Raw genomic sequence first — 21,623 nt, 5'->3', positions numbered from 1 at the left:
ATAGGCGGACCTAGCACCCCTGTTGCCCGGGCAGCCGCCCGTGCTTCCGGCCGGCCAGGAGGCTTATTTTTGCCCCAATTTCATATGTATTTGATACAAAATTAGCACACTGAGCCTATTTTGCCCAGGCTTCAAAAAAATTCTGGGTCCGCTTATGCTGATCTTGCCAGATGATTGATAGGTGCATGCTCTTTCGGAGCGCATGCTGGACAGGATAAACGAGGTCGCCACCAGGTTGACGGCGCGGCATTGGGGCAGGAAGAGCTTGCTGGCGCGCTAGGCTTGCTCTGGTAGTCTGTGTGGTAGGCAAATCCTGCGTTTTCTAATGTGCCCCTTTTTCAGCGTCGTGGTCGTCCTGGTTGGGCAGCTGCTGTAGGCACGTTCAGTAGCTCGTGTTCTGCCTATGAAAAAGATGCTGGTGTTTTGCTGTATGAAAAAGACTGCACGGCTCTGGGTGGGGTGGTCATTGTAGTTGCCCTTTTGCAGTAGGCTGTGAAGTAGGTGTAAGTGGCGTGGGTATGTGTGACGCCATGTTTTTCTGGTTGTGGTATTGGCTGAAATGGATACATGAATGGGGTAGTTTGTGTAGCGTGGACATTTGCGATGTCTGTTGTGCAGTGAAAATCATGAGAGATGCTCTATTTCTGTGTGATCATCTATCTATCTACCTATCTATCTATCTATCTATCTATCTATCTATCTACCTATCTATCGGGAGTGGTGTTTTGGAACATGGGAGCATATGCTCCCTCTATTTTGAAATGCATCTTACACATATTTTAAATTTCAAAAAAATTGAAACCAAAAATTCGCATGTAAATTTTCTCGTGCTACACGCTTACAAAGTTGTTTCATAAAAGATTGACTTATCATGTGACGTGTGTAAAAAAGATAAAACTCAGTGCTAAAAATAATGCTTTTCACAAGATAAGTTTTCTCTTTTTTATATAGATCATAAAAAATATTGGTTTTTCGTCAAACTTGACGAACGCACATATATTATGAAGATGTACATGTAAATTTTCTTGTTAAATTTTTTCGACAATTCGAAATATGATTTTTTGGTAGAGGGTGCATACGCACCCGGGAGCCGAATTGAATTTCCGCTATCTATCTATCTATCTATCTACCTACCTACCTATCTATCTATCTATCTACTCGCAAATTTGTCTTGTGATGTCTGTGAAAATCAGGAGAGATGCTCTGATTCTCCGTGGTTTATATATTTACTTCCGTTCTATAAATTTTGTAAATTTGTCTAGATTTGCATGTATCTAAACATTGATTTGCATGTAGCTCTAACATGGTGCAGTGGGCTCCAAACCCTATCAATATCATTTCACACACACCATGTCTACAACACGGAAAAAATAATGAATCAAATCCGTACAGGTGAACTACGTAGACCAGATCATGTGACAATGCCAGTTAGACGGCGCGGCGAAGCGCGCTACCGATCTAGTACATGTTACAAGTTGAAAGCAACCGCTGAAGCTTAATCTTCCTTTGAGTTGCTTCAATACCTTTACTTTGAATTATTGCTTTATGAGTTAACTCTTATGCAAGACTTATTGATGCTTGTCTTGAAAGTACTATTCATGAAAAGTCTTTGCTATATGATGTATTTGTTTACTCATTGCATTACCATTGTTTTGATCGCTGCATTCATTACATATGCTTACAATAGTATGATCGAGGTTATGATGGCATGTCACTCCAGAAATTATCTTTGTTATCGTTTACCTGCTCGGGACGAGCAGAAACTATGCTTGGGGATGCTGATATGTCTCCGACGTATCGATAATTTCTTATGTTCCATGCCACATTATTGATGATATCTATATGTTTTATGCATACTTTATGTCATATTTATGCATTTTCCGGCACTAACCTATTAACGAGATGCCGAAGAGCCAGTTGCTGTTTTCTGCTATTTTTGGTTTCAGAAATCCTAGTAAGGAAATATTCTCGGAATTGGACGAAATCAACGCCCAGGGGCCTATTTTCACACGAAGCTTCCAGAAGACCGAAGATGATACGAAGTGGGGCCACGAGGTGGCCAGACACTAGGGCGGCGCGGCCTGGCCCTTGGCCGCGCCGGCCTAGCGTGTGGGGCCCTCGTGTGGCCCCCTGACCTATCTCCTCCGCCTACTTAAAGCCTTCGTCGCAAAACCCCCAGTACCGAGAGCCACGATACGGAAAACCTTCCAGAGACGCCGCCGCCAATCCCATCTCGGGGGATTCAGGAGATCGCCTCCGGCACCCTGTCGGAGAGAGGAATCATCTCCCGGAGGACTCTTCACCGCCATGGTCGCCTCCGGAGTGATGAGTGAGTAGTTCACCCCTGGACTATGGGTCCATAGCAGTAGCTAGATGGTCGTCTTCTCCTAATTGTGCTTCATTGTCGGGTCTTGTGAGCTGCCTAACATGATCAAGATCATCTATCTGTAATGCTATATGTTGTGTTTGTTGGGATCCGATGGATAGAGAATACTATGTTATGTTGATTATCAATCTATTACCTATGTGTTGTTTATGATCTTGCATGCTCTCCGTTATTAGTAGAGGCTCTGACCAAGTTTTTACTCTTAACTCCAAGAGGGAGTAATTATGCTCGATAGTGGGTTCATGATCCATTAAATCTGGGACAGTGACAGAAAGTTCTAAGGTTGTGGATGTGCTGTTGCCACTAGGGATAAAACATCGATGCTATGTCCGAGGATGTAGTTGTTGATTACATTACGCACCATACTTAATGTAATTGTCTGTTGTTTGCAACTTAATACTGGAAGGGGTTCGGATGATAACCTGAAGGTGGACTTTTTAGGCATAGATGCATGCTGGATAGCGGTCTATGTACTTTGTCGTAATGCCCAATTAAATCTCACTATACTCATCATATCATGTATGTGCATTGTCATGCCCTCTCTATTTGTCAATTGCCCAACTGTAATTTGTTCACCCAACATGCTATTTATCTTACGGGAGAGACACCTCTAGTGAACTGTGGACCCCGGTCCATTCTTTTACATCGAATACAATCTACTGCAATACTTGTTCTACTGTTTTCTGCAAACAATCATCATCCACACTATACATCTAATCCTTTGTTACAGCAAGCCGGTGAGATTGACAACCTCACTGTTTCGTTGGGGCAAAGTACTTTGGTTGTGTTGTGCAGGTTCCACGTTGGCGCCGGAATCCCTGGTGTTGCGTCGCACTACATCTCGCCGCCATCAACCTTCAACGTGCTTCTTGGCTCCTACTGGTTCGATAAACCTTGGTTTCTTACTGAGGGAAAACTTGCCGCTGTACGCATCACACCTTCCTCTTGGGGTTCCCAACGGACGCGTGCTGTACGCGTATCAAGGGGCGGCCGCGTCAGCAGCGTCGCCAGGAACAGCTGTGCCGGCGCTTTGGGCAGCTGCCAGGGCTTTGGCGCGCAGCGCCCGAATCTTGCGGCCCCCACGGCGCCTTCTTTTCGCTCCGCGTCGCGTTGTGTGGTCAAGGTCAGCAACGATGGTGCCGGACGTCAGCGTGCGTGTGGACCCGCCGCCACAGCCTCCAGCCTGGCCAGACGACGGAGCGCCGCCGCCGCCGCCGCCACCAGAGCCGGGCAGCACGTCTGGCATGCCGCGAGTGTACTGGTATTGCCGGCGTGTTGGCCAAGCATCAGTCCTGCCGCCGTCGCCACCACCAGCCGCGGCGCCGCCCGGAGTAGCCCGCCGGAAGTCTACCGTGGACGTGACATGGACGAGCACGGGGTAAACCAACGTGTTGACGTGGAGCGGGACGATGGCCTGCGACGGCGCCGCCATGTCGGCCAGCGAGGGAGGATCGTCGGGTTCCACGACGTGGAGGTCGACCTCCCTGGGGATGGCCGCAGGGTCCAAGCACCACGCCGAGATGCGCATGATACCCATGTCGGCGCGGCTCCGCGTCAGAGGGTGGAGCCGTTCGACCTCCCTGGGGATTGAAGATTTTTTGTGATAGCAATGCTAGGACGGCAATCTTACATGTCATTTATGTTGATACGTAGCCCTGAAACGCACGCATGATCAATAATTTGTACGGAAGTATTTTATAATGATGATGGTGAAGTACACAGATAATCAAACTCAAGAATAATGAGGTTTGTTGTACCAAAACTGATCGAAGAGCGCACAAGCATACGGAATCATCGATTAAACATATCTTCTGCTATGTCGAAGGAGGAAAGGATCCCCGCAAAAAAAAAGGAGGAAAGGACTATGATTTATTCTGACGACGAAGCAGAGCGGAAGTGATCACTGGAAATGTGCTTTGTACTAGGCTAGACATAATCTAATCTTCTTCTGTCTTATTTACGTCAGGCTATTCCATCAACTATGTATTGGATTTGAATAAAGATTAGTACCACTGGCTAATTCCTACTCCCATCCGTTCCTAAAAAGTTCTGGTAGTCCACTTTAAACTGCCAAAATGTCTTATATCAAGAAACTGAGGTAGTACTACTCGGGACTATAAATTATATAAATGTGGCATGTTCCTTGCCAACAGGCTAACGGGCAATAAGATCTAAATAAACACGATACTAGCTAATCTCCACTTATGTGTATGATAGCATATTCTAGACAACACTAACTGTTTTTAACAGTAAAAAGTTCCTCAAAACCCTAACAAACATTGATACCATCCCACGGGCGCGGCGCACACCTTCCTAATCACAGTACATAGCCCAATTCTGGTATGAATCAGTGGCCCATCCCACTTGGCGGCGTGATCCTAATGCCGGAATGACCGATATCCCCGGCCAAGCCACCGTCGCTGCCCGGATCTTCAGTCAACGACGCCACGCCTATGTAACTACCGCTTGGGCTGTCCGGCGTTCACGGTGACAGCCTTCTCGGCCGTGGTGCCGAACGCGTCCATGCTCAACTGGTACAACACCAAACAGTTTCTCCCTAGGTGAGTGGCCTACTTCACGTTCTACGGGGATGCCACGATGCCAGCCTCGCGCCACTGCAACTTCAAGTCACGTGGATCGAGCACGCCACGATCGCCGCCGCAGTGGCCGTGTGAATCGAGGCGCTCATGCTGAGGTTGGCCTGGTGATCCGCGGTGCGCTCCGTGGTGGCCACTGGAGTTTATATCCGCGTGCCCGACCAGGCCACCGGCATTTCAAACCCGTGACCAAGCCAATCCCGACGACGCCTGCAACTCGCGTGCTGAAAGCGAAGATGGCACCAGGTATGGCCGCTAGCCAGGGTTGCTCCGTGGTCGATGCGCTGCTGTGCTGTGGGGTATTTTGCATAGGCTTGGATCTGATTGAGGTGGCCCAGAGCGCGATAAGATTCCCGTCGGCGAGGTGAGGGGCGGACCCTGCCACGGCCAAGCCTTACCGACGCCGACTTCTTGCCCGGCCCAGTCATCATCGCTATGAAGTCAGATCGAATCGTCCAGAGCTTTTGTTAGGCGTCTTGGCCTCGTATATTGTATACGGAGTAGATGTGCACGACGTTCGATCCTAGTTTTATCGGCAAGGAATTGGCAATCGTATTTAGAACGGACTCAGGTGAAGTCGACTCCGATCCGTTATGTCAAGCTTGGATGCACGGACGACGGGTGGAGGCCGGTTTTCTAGCGATGGAAACCACGCAATGGCAGACTCGTTTTTTAAGGACGAAGAGTTTTTGGACGGACGAATCATGGTTTTTAACGTACCATCACGTCCTTGCGCAGATCGGTTTTTTTAACGGACGAAAATTTGTTTCGATTTTCCTGACCTACCAACGCCACCAATCCATAACTTATTACTAGAGATTATAAAACCTTGTCCTATCGCCACAATGTCTTATTTGCATCCAAGGGACGATAGTTGACGACCTTGTTGTCTCCTTTTTTTTTTCTGAGAGGACCTTTTTTTTTTTTTTTTTTTGAACGGGGATAGGTCCCGACGGACCTAGATGATGCATTAACTAAGAGCAGTGGAGTTACAGATTACAAACAGGACCTTAAAGAAAAAGAAAAAAAACATCCAAGTCCTGCAAATTAACACAAAGGACCTCAGATCTAATACAAGAAACGCCATCAAGTCCAAGTCCAGCTCCTTCTCCACTTTGCTCGCTGAATCTCCGGCAACGAACAACCGCAGCGACACCGGGGACGTGACCACTTGGGTCGCTGCAGCGGGAGCTAAACGCGCCGGAAAAGAAGGACCTCCGAATCGGCATAGCCTGGAGGTTGAAGATAACCTTGCAGCAGCTCGCAGACGACGGCATGCAAGTCGAGAGTGGCCGCCCTTCGGCCATAAAAGTCGACGGCGGGCCAGCCCGAGACCGGCGAGAGGCCGTCGAGGATTCACTCTCAAAGGCAAATGCATACACCGCATCTCCCCATCCGCCATATCCGAAGAAAACAGACGCAGATCGAACCCCTTTTCTTCCTCCACCACCACGGTGACTTGAGAGAAAATAGGATCTAGCCGCTCTGATTCGAACTGACGAAGAACGACCGCGCTTATTAATGAAGCTCATCTCAGGGAAACTCTCCTCCATCTTCCACCATGGAGGCTTGAAGAAGAGGCCAAGAGATGACCGCCCAGCGGCGCGCCACACCACCCGAACGGAGGAGCTTCCGACGCCAATCTTATTGTCGGAGATGCCTGAGAGGACCATCTCCTCCTGCCTCAGCTCAGAGCAGAGCCAAGAACAGAGGATGAAGACACTCAGGACGCCCCAGATCTGATTGACAAGATCTGGAGTCCTACTCCCATTCTCCATAGAGGTAAAACCACAACACCTAAACCTAGATCCTATACTACAGAAGCCGGTACCTCCCCTCAGCCTCCTCCAGACGGCATGGCCGCCGGTGGGAGCTTCGGTTTGGCCCGGGAGAGGGTGGGAGACTCTCAAGGGGAAAACTGTAGCAGGGGGAGAGAGAGAGGGGATGGAAAAGAGATCCCTTTCTGAGAGGACCTTGTTGTCTCCTTCATAGCATCATAATAGTCGAGTTCATCGTCGACGGCGGCGCTTCACTTCGGTACTCCCAAAGAGTCGACTTTGGCCGCCTTATGATGGCCGGACGGAGGGCAAGACAGGCGATGTTCTTCGCCATGCTGCTCTCCTTGGCCATCTACAGTTCCGTCGTGTCGTGCAAGATTCAGGAACCGACCACGGTGATCCAGACGGAGCGGATACGTAAGTAGAACTTTTGCTGATAATCAACGTCGTTTAATCTATTTTAGTAGAGCAACTAGATGTGAAAAACTAGGTCTTATGCTTGTAATGCAGAGATTGAGGCAAATCACGGAAAGAAAACAAGTGAATCGATAGGTATGTTCTCGAGAAATCCTAGATCGGTCATCGACACGACAGAGAGTCACAAAATCACGTTCCCGAGCGACGAAGAAAAGACAAACGAGCACGGCGTCCAACAACCGAAAGAGGATGGTCATCACCAAGGTGGAATCGTGGTATGTATGCATCGCCGTTGACCATTGCTTTTCCTTTCCAACAATGCACACCATCGATTTAACCTGATGTACGCACGCTAATTCCCCTAATTGAACTCTGTCGATGTAGGTTATCAATAGTTTTACATTGGACCTTCTCGTTGAATGCACATATATACACACGTAGTTCTACATATACTACATCCGAAATTACGACTCGACTTTATGTAGATAGATGCACAATGTATTTTGTTTTTCGATAAAAGAAATATATTAATATCGAGAGATACCAATTACACACAGTCTCTACAAACAACGCAATACCCGATGCAATACGGATACACACAGCTAAAAAAAGAGAAGAATACTAAAAAAATAAAAGTCCCGCTACGGTATTCCAGTCCTACAACAATACATCCACCACCAAGACAACACCTGAACTCCAGTCTTTCCAAAAGCGGCGTCTTCAAGAAGGGAACAATGCACAAGCGTCGCCATCGCCCGGTCAACAGATTTTAGGTTTTCACCCTGAAGATAGTCCTCGTTCTCAAAACAATGTCTTCAACAAGCCCATTGGTAGACACAATCAGTTAAGGCTAGACCTTGGGCTTCACCCTGAAAGTTAGAACTCTGAATTTTACCTGTGCTGCCGTCCCCACTTGCATATTAGTGCTGCGAAACCTGGAACACCAAGCAAGTCCATCAACATCACAGGGATTCGAACCTTTATTGGTAGTCCTCCAATCCGGCCTTCCGATATTCTCCACCTCTGATTTCACCATGGACCAGAATGTCATCTGTTGTTAACACAGAATAGAGCTTCGTGTCGCTTCCTCCAGAACGAAATGGTCGGAATAAAAACATGGATGCACACGACCGAATACCAGCCGATCTAGCAAACTCCAGGCTTAAGGTGCACTGTTACATTTGCTGGTGGAGCCTTCTGGAACTCACAACTCCGGTCAGATGAAGAAAGACCGACCTCAGGAAGGTCCCCATCTCCGCAAAAGAGGAACCCAAGGACAACCACCTTTATTAGGCAGAACAGGCAGACCCCCACGCCGCTGCCCGTCGGTCGACCTCATCTGCGGAAGAGGAGGCCGCCACCTACCACAGACCCAGTGATGAATCGTTCGTCGCCACCCCCAACCCCGAAGTAGGCCACCATCGTGAGCCACCGGGAAGGAGAGGCGCAGAGGACCCACCAGCCACCACCAGGCACGACCACGCCGATGTAGACGCCGGATCCACGGCCTTCAGGGTCACCCCGCGGCCGGCCGTATCACCAAGTATCACCTGGCTGCCGCGACCCACGTCGAGGCAGCCAAGCGCGAGTGCGTGACGCGCCGCCGATCCAACGACCGAGGCAACCACCCCGGATCCCGCCCATGACCCTGCCACGCCGATCCTATGGCCAACCCCGCAACCAGCCGGTGATCACCGCTGCCGATCCCGCACCTCCTCTGCGCGCGCGACGCGAGAGAGGGTTGCCTGCCGCCGCCCAGAGCATCGCAGGCGTTTGCCCGCACGCGCGCGCCGGCGGTGACAGGGAGAGAGGAGGACAGAGGAGAGGGGGAGAGGGACGGTGGTGCTTAGGGTTTCCACCCAATTCGCCCAAGCGGGGAGGCGACGCGGGGGCCTTGGGTGCTTCTATGAGAGGCTCACGACTGATGCACGTGCATTTAGACACCTTTTAGTGTATATCTAGGTAAAAATGAGTCAGTTAATTCGGGACAAAATGAATATAATGCCTATTCACACCGAAACACATTTTTTCCTAACCTGATACTATTAACAAAGTTTGAAGTCATAAAAAGGTCCAACAATTAGTATATCATCATACCGTTATTTTGCTGCGTCTCGATGACAATGTCTCACTAGGTCCATAGTTTCCCTTTAGGCTGGTCATAGCAAGGAGTATCATAGTGTGATATTAACCGTATAATGCATAGTATTATCTAGTTGTATATCATAATCTTAACATATTTAATTGTTTATATAAATACTTATGGAAATTTATGTACAAGATTTATTACCTCCTTCTAAAAATATAAGCCTCTTTAGAAAGTTGTATATAAGCCTTTTTAGAAAGCTAAACAATTTTAAAAAAGGCTCGTATTTTAGAACAAAGGTAATGTTTTCATTAAACTTTTAGTTTTACGTGCTACCATACGATATCGTATTATGATACCAATGTCACCTCTCTCTTATGACACATTAGCTTTTTGCTAAGATGACATGCATTAGCCGTGGTACTTTCACCATGACTAGTCTTAATCTAAGGATCATCGCCTTGGTTATATTTTTGTACTTACTCTATATATTTGCCTTTTATTTAATAGGACAAGGTGGACTTCAGCACAAACAAGGCTAAGCCTGAAGATATGCAGCCTGCTTCTGTTCCAATACAGATGTGGAAAACCTTGGAATTCCCTAGCGACCACGTGCTGCTGTTCCAGTGCTCCGGCGACAAGCTCACAGTGCGTATCCGGCCGCGCTTAGACGGCTTCGAGGAGTACTATGTGCGCATCTCCAGTGGCCACCTATCAAGCGTTTGTGCCAACCGGCTTGAGATGCCGAGCATGTTTGATGCTAATCCGCACTACCACGCACTGTTCTGGTTGCTCCCTGAGGAGGAAGATCTAGTGCCCGTGCCACCGACGGAGTTGTCTGAGACAACACTGACAGAGGAGGAGACGACGGAGAGCTTTACATTCAGCACTGATGTAGTAGTGGTTTTCTACCGGTCGGCGACGATGGAGGCTAAAAGGAAGATCGACATCGTGGCGCGTGAGGCGGTGGAGTTTCGACCTGCCACCGGGGAGAAACAGGGGGCCATTCGCCCCTTCAGTCCGGATTCCATCATCTTCTGGACGAATGCTCCATATGCACCACACGCAACTTATTTTGCCTAAAACCTTTCACTTGAAAATATAGTGCCAATTGCACCTGATCACGTGTGCAGGACTGGCTCGGTTTACAAAGTCTAGCTTTTCTAATCTATTCTAGCACTACCCCCGTCCCAAAAAGATGTCGGATATAATATAGATGTATATATACACTAAATAATTTTCATTATTAAACTTAGATAAATCTCTTTTCACGTTCCTCAATGCCATTATCATCTCCACCCTCGATGGGCAAGACGTCTTGAGGTATGCCGACTTACGTGTCGACTTGCATCCTAAGTAACAGTTGTCCTCGTCGTCGTTGAACATGTGTCGACGCCTCGACGATTCTAACCTAGACATGTAATATTTCCATCGGCATCCTTAGGGTTAGGGTGGTCACGACTGGAGAAGGGAGGCTAGTCCATCAGAACATCCATACATAAGTAAGACTTAGGCTATAAACAATGAGAAGTTCTTAGAAAGGTGCTTAAAAATAAATCAGACCTTTTTAAACATCGTGGCTTATTTTTATAGAAGAGGTTGTTGGATAATTAGGTACAATTTCCATGATTAATTCCAGAATATTAAGCATGACGACAGTAACTACTAACATGAGAAACTCGAACATACTAGATGCAGTGATCAACATGAACAGTAGCAGAGCAAACAGTACAATATCCATCGCTAAACAGATCGAGATATGTCGCACGTACCGATCTGGTGGAGGTGGTGGTGAAGGTGTAGCAGACGATGTTGCAGCAGTAACGTTGTTGATGACAACGTTGTTGATGACGGGGACAACGGGTCGTAGTAGACGGCGTTGAAGACGACGGTAGGCAGCACCGCCCGACTTGGACGGAAGGCGACCCGTGATGAAGAGCTTGAGCAGTCGCGCAGAGCGCTTCCCAAAAACCTAATTCGCCCTCTCCCGTACAGGATCGCAAGGACGAGCGGTTCCGGAGACCTGCTCTCCCGTTCGCCAATGCCGATCTGGTGGAGGTGGTGGTGAAGGTGTAGTAGATGATGTTGCAGCAGTAACGTTGTTGATGACAACGTTGTTGATGACGGGGACGACGGGTCGTAGTAGACGGCGTTGAAGACGACGGTAGGCAGCACCGCCCGACTTGGACGGAAGGCGACCCGTGATGAAGAGCTTGAGCAGTAGCGCAGAGCGCTTCCCAAAAACCTAATTCGCCCTCTCCCGTACAGGATCGTAGGCTCGGGAAACCCTAAGCAACATGGGCCACACCCACGTCGCACGAACGTTTCGAGTCGGTTACAGATAGCCCACGATCCGGGAGCGACCCGAACCGACTAACTGCGACGCGTCCGTCTAGGACTCTGTTCGTTTTCCTGAGCTGCAAAAAAGTAAGGAAAGTCTCAGCTCGAGGCTCAATCCACTCACCACGAGCGCGGCGCGCGCGTCGTGACGTGTCGTGTCGTGTCGAGACGAGCGAGCGAGGAGGAGGAGGAGCGCGCGCGTGTAGCACTCCTATTCTCATTCACTTACTAGTGGTGGAACAACCCACCTTATAAGGTGGTCTAACTTCTTCCCAACTTTCCATGTGGGACTAAACTTCCCACCTCTTGCCACTCCCTAGTGAGCTACCACCAACTTGGGCTCAAACTCACAAGGCTGTCAGTGTGTGGGCTTTGAGATTTATAGGAAAAACTGAAATCTAATTTGGGCCCCTAAAAGTGGGCCCAATATTTCAACAATCCCCCACCAGATCTCAAATCCCCATTTAGAGATTTACCAATACTCACTGCTTGTTTATATACCAGTGTTTCAGCGGAGACTGTTAAGTTGAACTTCCGCCTAGAACCTTAAGCTACATCCATTCACACTTGAACAATGGACTAAGCCTTGAATTGCAAGTTTTGCGTGAACAGGGTTTCACTCAAAGTCATGACCAGTACATGGCTGCCAGTAGCCTACCCCGCGGGTGAAGCATATGCGTCATACTTCGTGGTCTCTTCATGAGTTTACTAGAGATCACCCAAATCTCATAGATTGCGACGTTTAAAAATCAGACTCATATAGGTGTGTTATTTCAAGAATGCTCTGTAGGACAGCATCTTTGCTAATATAGCCAACATAAACACATTAAGGCTTGTTGCCAACCTGCCTTACAGCAATTGAGAGTTGTGCATCTTCACATAGAGAGGGTTACATAATACTCTCCTCAATTAAACCACTAGTTTGTTCTTCCCAGGTCCTAATTCACGGGATCTCCGATCACAAAGGTTGGGTTACCACTATGGTGTAACATCAACGGGTCTCAAACCCATCTCCCTCGATGCACTTTCTATCACATTACGTGATAGTCCCTTTGTAAAGGGATCTGCTAGGTTTTTGTTTGTTTGAATATATGTAACAGTTATTACTCTGGAGTTTCGCAATTTCCTGATAGACTTCAAACGTCTCTTGACGTGTCTTGATGACTTCGCGTTATCCTTAGAATTGTTCACTTTGACAATTACAGTTTGATTGTCACAATTCAAAAGGATTGCCGGAACAGGTTTTTCAACCACAGGCAAGTCCATCAAGAGCTCATGCAACCATTCTGATTCAACAGTGGTTGTGTCTAAAGCAGTAAGTTCTGCTTCCATAGTTGACCTCGTCAATATGGTTTCTTGCAAGATCTCCATGATACTACGCCACCTCCAAAGGTAAATACATACCCACTTGTGGCGTACAGATCAGCTACATCCGAGATCCAATTCGAATCACTATATCCTTCAAGCACAGCTGGGTGTCCTGAATAGTGAATCCCATAACTCATTGTACCACATAGGTAGCGCATGACTCTATCAAGTGCATGCCAATGATCAGTACCCGGGTTTGAAATGAACCTACTCAACTTGCTAACAGCAAAAGAGATGTCGGGTCTAGTCGCGCTCGCTAAGTACATGAGTGAGCCAACGATCTGAGAATATCTCAATTGATCTATGGCAATCCTCCGGTTCTTGCGTAGTGTCACACTGGGATCATAAGGTGTTGGAGAAGACTTGCTATCAATATAGCCGAACCGGCTCAAAATCTTCTCAACATAATGGGATTGCGTTAGAGTAATCCCACTCTCGTTCTTAATCAGCTTGATGTTCAGAATCACATCAGGTTCTCCCAGATCTTTCATATCAAAGCTCTTTGACAAGAAAGACTTGACCTCGTGTATTACTCTCATGTTTGTACCAAAGATTAGAATATAATCCACATACAAACATAGTATAACACCTTCGCCCCCACCATGGCGATAGTAAACGCACTTGTCAGCCTCATTGACAACAAAGCCTACAGAAGTTAAAGTTCTGTCAAACTTCTCATGCCATTGCTTAGGTGCTTGTTTCAGGCCATATAAAGATTTCAGCAACTTGCACACCTTTCTTTCTTCACCTTTTACTACAAACCCATCAGGCTGATCCATATAGATTTCCTCTTCCAACTCTCCATTAAGGAAAGCTGTCTTTACGTCTATTTGATGAACGATAAGACCATAGGAGGCAGCCATGGATAGTAGTACTCGAATGGTGGTAAGTCTAGCGACAGGTGAATAGGTGTCGAAGTAATATTTGCCTTCTCTCTGTGTGTAGCCTTTCGCTACAAGCCGCGCCTTGTACTTTTCAATAGTACCATCAGGTCTCAGCTTCTTCTTGAACACCCATTTGCAGCCCACAGGCTTGCATCCATGGGGTCGTTCTGATAGCTCTCAAGTTCCATTAGAAAGAATCGAGTCCATCTCGTTATGGACAGCTTCTTTCCAGTCATCTGCATCTGGAGATACATATGCCTCTGCAATGGACGTGGGAGTATCATCCACAAGGTACACAATGAAATCATCACCAAAGGATTTTTCAATCCTTCGTCTCTTGCTCCGTTTAGGAGCTTCATTGTCATCCTTCTCAGTAACATTCTCATGTGATTGTTCAAAATACTCATTAGATGTACTGGACTCAGGAATTATCTCAGTAGAAATTCTAGCAATGCTATGCATATCTTTCATAGGAAACATATTCTCAAAAAATGTTGCATCACGAGATTCCATAATAGTATCAACATGCATATCAGGTACCTCGGATTGAACTACTAAAAATCTATATCCTACACTCCGAGGAGCATAACCTAGAAAGATACAATCCACTGTCTTTGGTCCAAGTTTGCGCTTCTTAGTAATTGGAATATTGACTTTCGCCAAACATCCCCATGTGCGCAAATACGAAAGTGATAGTTTTCTCCCAGCCCACTCCTCGTAAGGGGTTTTATCTTTATTCTTGTTAGGAACTCTATTCAGGACATGACATGAAGTCAACAAAGCCTCCCCCCACCATGCCTTTGATAAACCAGCAGTGGCTAACATGGAATTCACCAAGTCAGTCAGCGTGCGGTTTTTCCTCTCGGCAACCCCGTTTGATTGGGGTGAATAGGGAGGCGTCCTCTCATGAATAATGCCATGTTCCTCACAGAATTCATCAAAGATTTTAGGAAAATATTCGCCACCACGATCCGACCTGAGACGCTTGATCTTTCTCTCTAGTTGATTTTCAACTTCGGCCTTATAAATTTTAAAGTAGTCTAAAGCTTCATCTTTAGTTCGCAACAAATAAACATAGCAAGATCTAGTCGCATCATCAATCAATGTCATGAAATATCTCTTTCCACCTTTTGTCAACACACCATTAATCTCGCATAGATCAGAATGTATGAGTTCTAGAGGTGCCAAGTTTCTCTCCTCGGCCGCCTTGTGAGGCTTCCGAGGTTGCTTCGATTGCACACAACTATGGCACTTAGAACCTTTGGCAATAGTGAAATTCGGAATTAAACTTAAACTGGATAGCCGAGACATTAAACCAAAATTAATGTGACATAAACGAGAATGCCAAACACTGGTATCATCACTAACATTGCCACTGATATGGTTCACAGACTTATTACTGAAATCAGAAAGCGAAAAGTGGAACAAGCCTCCGCACTCATAGCCTTTACCAATAAATTGTCCAAACTTGAAAACAACTACTTTATTCGACTCTAAAACAACCTTAAACCCATCTCTGCATAGAAGGGAGCCGCTAACGAGATTCTTGTTCATAGTAGGGACATGCTGCACGTTCCTTAGCTGCACGATCTTCCCCGAAGTGAACTTCAGATCTACCGTGCCAACACCACGAACAGAAGCATGTGACCCATTCCCCATCAAGACGGAAGAATCCCGGGCGACCTGGTAAGAAGTGAACATGGATATGTCAGCACACACATGAACATTAGCACCTGTATCAATCCACCAACATGGAGATTGAAATACCGAAAGAACAGTAAAGAGATTACCGTACCCATCAGCATTGCTAGCGGTCACCGTGTTGACTTGCCTCGCCTTTTTCTTGCGGTCTGCCCTCTCTGGACAATCCTTAGAAAAGTGGTCAGTCTCTCCACATGTAAAGCAGCTCAGATCTGATTTGTTTATCATCATCTTCTTCTTGAAGGTTGTAGTCTTCATAGGCTTATTGAAGGAGGGCTTGTTATTCCCTTTGTTCTTGCTGTAGGGTTTCTTCTGCACCATGTTGGCGCTAGACTGACCCTCTCCTTTCTCAGTATTATCCTTAGCCCGAGCTTTCTCCTCAACATCAAGAGATGCTATCAGATTTTCAACTGATATCTCCTGTCTCTTGTGTTTGAGAGTTGTGGCAAAGTTCCTCCATGAAGGAGGCAACTTAGCGATGATGCATCCAGCCACAAACTTGTCAGATAAGGCACACTTAAGGAGTTCAAGCTCTTTCGCAATGAACTGTATCTCATGAGCTTGTTCGACTATAGAACGGTTGTTAACCATCCTGATGTCATGGAAGCTCTCCATGATGTACAGTTCACTGCCTGCATCGGTTGCACCGAACTTAGCATTCAGTGCATCCCAGAGCTCTTTACCATCTGATATGTGCATGTACACATCACACAGACGATCAGCAAGAATACTTAGAACGCATCCGACGAAGAGAGTATTGTTTTCCTTGAACTTGTTCTGATCTTGGTCAGATATAGTTCCTTCAGGTAAACCATCAGTAACTTCGAACACTTTCAGATGAGTAAGCCAGAGCATGGCCTTAACCTGCCACCTCTTAAAGTGCACACTGGTAAACTTATCCGGCCTCAGTGCATCAGAAAAACCAGCCATTGTTAACTCAGGAAATTGCCTACAATTAGGTTTTTGGATTGTTGGATAATTAGGTACAATTTCCATGATTAATTCCAGAATATTAAGCATGACGACAGTAACTACTAACATGAGAAACTCGAACATACTAGATGCAGTGATCAACATGAACAGTAGCAGAGCAAACAGTACAACATCCATCGCTAAACAGATCGAGATATGTCGCACGTACCGATCTGGTGGAGGTGGTGGTGAAGGTGTAGCAGACGATGTTGCAGCAGTAACGTTGTTGATGACAACGTTGTTGATGAAGGGGACGACGGGTCGTAGTAGACGGCGTTGAAGACGACGGTAGGCAGCACCGCCCGACTTGGACGGAAGGCGACCTGTGATGAAGAGCTTGAGCAGTCGCGCAGAGCACTTCCCAAAAACCTAATTCGCCGTCTCCCGTACAGGATCGCAAGGACGAGCGGTTCCGGAGACCTGCTCTCCCGTTCGCCGATGCACGTAGGCGCGCGGGATGGAGTAGGCTACGATGGCGGCGCAAGCAGAGAGAGGTGGAAATCCTAACTCGTATATTAGATGTGTTTCTGCGGTAGCCGGGTAGGAGATTATATAGGCTCGGGAAACCCTAGGCAACGTGGGCCACACCCACGTCGCACGAACGTTTCGAGTTGGTTACAGATAGCCCACGATCCGGGAGCGACCCGAACCGACTAACTGCGACGCGTCCGTCTAGGACTCTGTTCGTTTTCCTGAGCTGCAAAAAGTAAGGAAAGTCTCGCCTCGAGGCTCAATCCACTCACCACGAGCGCGCGCGTCGTGTCGTGTCGTGTCGAGTCGAGTCGAGACGAGCGATCGAGGAGGAGGAGGAGCGCGCGCGTGTAGCACTCCTATTCTCACTCACTTACTAGTGGTGGAACAACCCACCTTATAAGGTGGTCTAACTTCCTCCCAACTTTCCATGTGGGACTAAACTTCCCACCTCTTGGCACTCCCTAGTGAGCTACCATCAACTTGGGCTCAAACTCACAAGGCTGGCACTATGTGGGATTTGAGATTTATAGGAAAAACTAAAATCTAATTTGGGCCACTAAAAGTGGGCCCAATATTTCAACAGAGGTGCCTAGTTAAGCATCCTTTTCTATATATAAGCACAAGTGCTTAGGCGAAAAAATAATTTATTTTCCTAACCATCTCCAAGCATCGTACATGCCTTACTCGATATGAGACTACTCATAGTGGAAATAATATAGGTAGTAACATCACGCATCCCAACACACTTTGGTGACATGGCATAACACTAAATGAAGAAAGAGAATGATGTGGTAGTAACTAGCTACGTTACCATAACATCATACGTACCAAGACAAGATGAGTCTACGATATAATAAATGACACAATACATAAAATCACATATAAGTTACTATCCACTATGAAGATACTAACATAAACTAGTAACACATGTATGTTACCTTTTTCACGTGAAACCCACCGCGATTGGGATCGTTTCCATTATAAAGCATAACCAAAAGAACAGAGGAAACCATCTAGGTGCAAACTAAAGGGAACGCCGGCTACTGCTAGCGTTAGGGGAACCAGGCTCAGATGAGTTCTAGGACCAACGGTGGGACTAGAGTTTCGGAAACAATAACATAACCAAAAAAGGCAGACCCCCATCTGAACAAACTGGGAGACTACAACCATAGTGCAAGGTAGCTAGCTAGATCTAACGGAAAAAAGCTTCTACCAGAAGTAGACAGCAGCATCATCCACCACAACATTCGAGCATCAAGCATTGTCATCATCATGGTTATGTTGACCATCAGTATCCGAGGTAGAGGCACCAGCGCTGAGAAGACCAAGATTGGAATGGGAGGGATTTGCTTCGTGTGCCGCTAATTAAAGCCACGACCACCAGGTTGTCAGTGCCCTTTCTTAGAGCTTCTTGATCTGCAGGATTATTTAACCCGGCCTAATATTTCATAAACAGAAAAGAGTAGCAAATTAGATAAACATGATATTTGATTAGTTTCCCATCAAAACATGCTTTGTTTCGCAGTTTCTAAATTTCCCAGCAGACAGCAGCAATGTCTACAATTTGGACGTTGCGACTGACGGGGAGGAACGTGAAAATGACCAAAAGAACTGAGAAAAAGATGCATGTCTATTTCTGGCGCCTATAGCTCTGGCAACGTAGCTCCGGGTGTATTTGGCAGCAGCACAAGTGAGCAAGAGGTGATGAATATTCTCTTTTTCATCACAGAATTGGCACTTTCTGTTCCTCACCCAATTTCTTCTATTCATATTGTCTTTTGCATCTATGACATTATGCCAAATCAGCCAGAGCCAAATTTTGATTTTTAGGGAGATTTTTGCCTTTCATAAATGCTTAAAAGATCTATCTATCCCATTACTACAAAGCTATTTGTAGACAGACTTGACACTGAAATTGACATCTTTAGTCCACTTCCAAACAGTAGTATCAGGATGGAGAGAGATGGTGATGGATCACATGATTTTGTGCAACCCTCTCATCTGATCTTGCAAGTTAATTGGTAACCATCTCCTGAAGTAAACATCCAATTGTTCCTAGCAGCAGCCTCAACTGTCAGATCTTGTTCATTGCATCTCAAAGACATCTGGAATATTTTCTTCCAAGGGGGTGAACCCACACCAGGTGTCACCCCACAAATGTGTTCTTTTTCCCATTACCAATTACCATTTTCTCCATCCGAGATAGATATCCTTTACATGCAGCATATCAAACCACATGGTATAATTTGTATTTGTGACAGGCAGAGAAAGAACATGAATTGTGTAAGTATTTACTCCACACGCAATTCTCCCAAGGTCCGTTATCTTTTTCAAGTTTCCACCACCACTTAAACAGACAAATAGGAAGATGATCTAATGATTGCTCGCAGTGAGAATCTCAAAATGGAAACCCTGGTAAATGGCGGCAATAACTCTAACTGTCCTAAGGTAGCGAAATTCCTTGTCGCATAAGTAGCGACCTGCATGAATGGTGTAACGACTGCCCCGTTGTCTCCGACATGGACCCGGTGAAATTGAATTCTCCTTGAAGATGCGGAGTACCAACGGCTAGACGGTAAGACCCCGTGCACCTTGACTATAGCTTCGCAGTGACAACCTTGATCGAATGTGTAGGATAGGTGGGAGGTGGTGACACACAACGACCAATGTATCCTATGGACGAAATTCCAATGTATCTTATGGACGAAATTCTGGCATGGACTTGAGTCACAGTTGTTCTGGCATGGACTTGAGTCCCAATGTATCTTATGGACGAAATTCCAGTTTGTCAGTTGAAAAGATCAGCATATATATATATATATACATATACATATACATATATATATATATATATATATATATATGATAATTGTTATCAGATTGAATCAAAAGCACACCACTTTTCTCAAAATTGATTTTCAATCCAGACATGGATTCAAACACATACAAAAATAATTTCAAGTTTAAAGCACTATCCAGATCATCTTGGATAAAGAGAATTGTATCATCAACATTTTGGAAAACAATTAACTGCCAAGTTGAATAGGGAGGGGGCTAAGGGATCACGCTGCCTCACCCCTTTAAAGCTGCCAAAGTATGGCCCCACACTATCATTGATTTTGACACTCAATGTGCCACCAGAGACAACATTATTGATCCATGTGAGCCAGTTGTTGCTAAAACATTTTTGTCTGCATCAATCAAAAAGGAAATCACAGTTCACTCTGTCATGGGATTTTTCAAAGTCAATTTTAAAAACCACACTATACTTGGTTTCTTTGAGGATTTCCTGCAAGAACATCACTCCATTAGCAACGAATTTCCATATGATAAAAGCATTCTGGCAACATTAAATTAGTTTGGCCATTACATGTTCAATTCTGACAGTAAGTGCTTTTGTAACAATTTTGAACAACACTTGAAGCAGGCAGATAGGTCTGAACTTCTGAATCACAAAAGCGTCTTCACTTTTTCGGATTAAGGTAATAAAACCATAATTAATTATGCTTAAAGAAAATTTGTAATGATTAAAATGAGAGACATCTTCATCATGTCATCTTTGATAATGTCCCAACAGTTCTGAAAGAATTCAATTGGAAAATCATCAAGACCAGCCGCCTTGCTCTTTTCCATCTGAAATATCACATCCTTAATTTCTTCTTCAGTGAACTCTTTGTCAAGCTCCAATCTATCCATCTCAATCACCTGTTTCATCTTTGACCACACATCATCCCTTAATCGTGTGTGAGAGGAAATTTGAGAGCCAAAAAATTGTTTATAGAAAGCAGTAGCATGATCTAGTTGTATCTTGGATTAGTTTGGGTCCATCTTACAGAGAAAAGATGGCTTTATTTCTCCTCTACCCATTGGCAATTCTATGAATATATTCAGTATTATTAGCGTCGTGGATATGCCAACTAGGTATACCATGGTAGGACCTTAATATCGGCAAGCCCGGGTAGCCTACAGATGGTGGTGAGGCCTAATGGCCCAACCGAGCAATCCAGTTGATGAAGAACAACAAAGGTGGGACCCAGCCCAAAGACAAGCTATCGGATCCGGCCCATGATGAATGTCGGTCGCATCCATGACGTGTACGTCAAGGAATGCTTAGCGTAGTCTAGGCTTAGTCGTGTCCGATAGGATCTCTACCCTTATAACCTTAGATCTTGAGCCTTTATAATCCAGATCCTCGGAGCTCTGGAGACACAACACAATTCATTTTGATCTCACACATGTTGGTTGATAATTCCAGGCAAACAACAATAGGGTCTCGCCACCCTTGTGAGGTTTCTAAAGTTGGGTAACTTGTCATAACCTGAATTATTGAATTAATAATTAATTTGAGTTAAATGATAATTGACGTATAATTGCTTTGATTTTTTGCGACTCTTGTATTTAATTTGGATGTCAATATTTTATAAGCTACAAGTATTAGGAGAAATAATTATACTGAATTTAGAACCTAAATTATTTGTGCATGCTAGAAGTATCGATACATAATAGAAATACTACCTCCATCCCAAGGCTTAAGGCCTATATATTTTTCAGAAAGTCAAACTCTGTTAAGTTTGACTAAGTTTTTATAAAAAATCATTAACATTCAAATACAAAATTGAT

General features: G+C 45.7%; 1 protein-coding gene across 1 annotated transcript; it reads left to right on the top strand.

Moving 5' to 3' along the window:
* The first annotated feature begins 6,050 nt into the window (after positions 1 to 6,050).
* On the top strand, positions 6,051 to 10,545 carry LOC127342365 (uncharacterized). Its single transcript, XM_051368306.1, has 3 exons — positions 6,051 to 7,178; positions 7,272 to 7,453; positions 9,775 to 10,545. Exons 1-3 carry the CDS (start codon positions 7,052 to 7,054, stop codon positions 10,345 to 10,347), a joined length of 882 nt encoding a protein of 293 aa, XP_051224266.1. The 5' UTR covers positions 6,051 to 7,051; the 3' UTR covers positions 10,348 to 10,545.
* The last annotated feature ends 11,078 nt before the right edge of the window (positions 10,546 to 21,623 follow it).

Source organism: Lolium perenne, chromosome 3, assembly GCF_019359855.2.
Source record: "Lolium perenne isolate Kyuss_39 chromosome 3, Kyuss_2.0, whole genome shotgun sequence".
NCBI classification, from domain to species: Eukaryota; Viridiplantae; Streptophyta; class Magnoliopsida; order Poales; family Poaceae; genus Lolium; species Lolium perenne.
The sequence above is the reverse complement of the archived record's forward strand: the minus strand, read 5'-3'. Positions and strand labels throughout refer to the sequence as shown.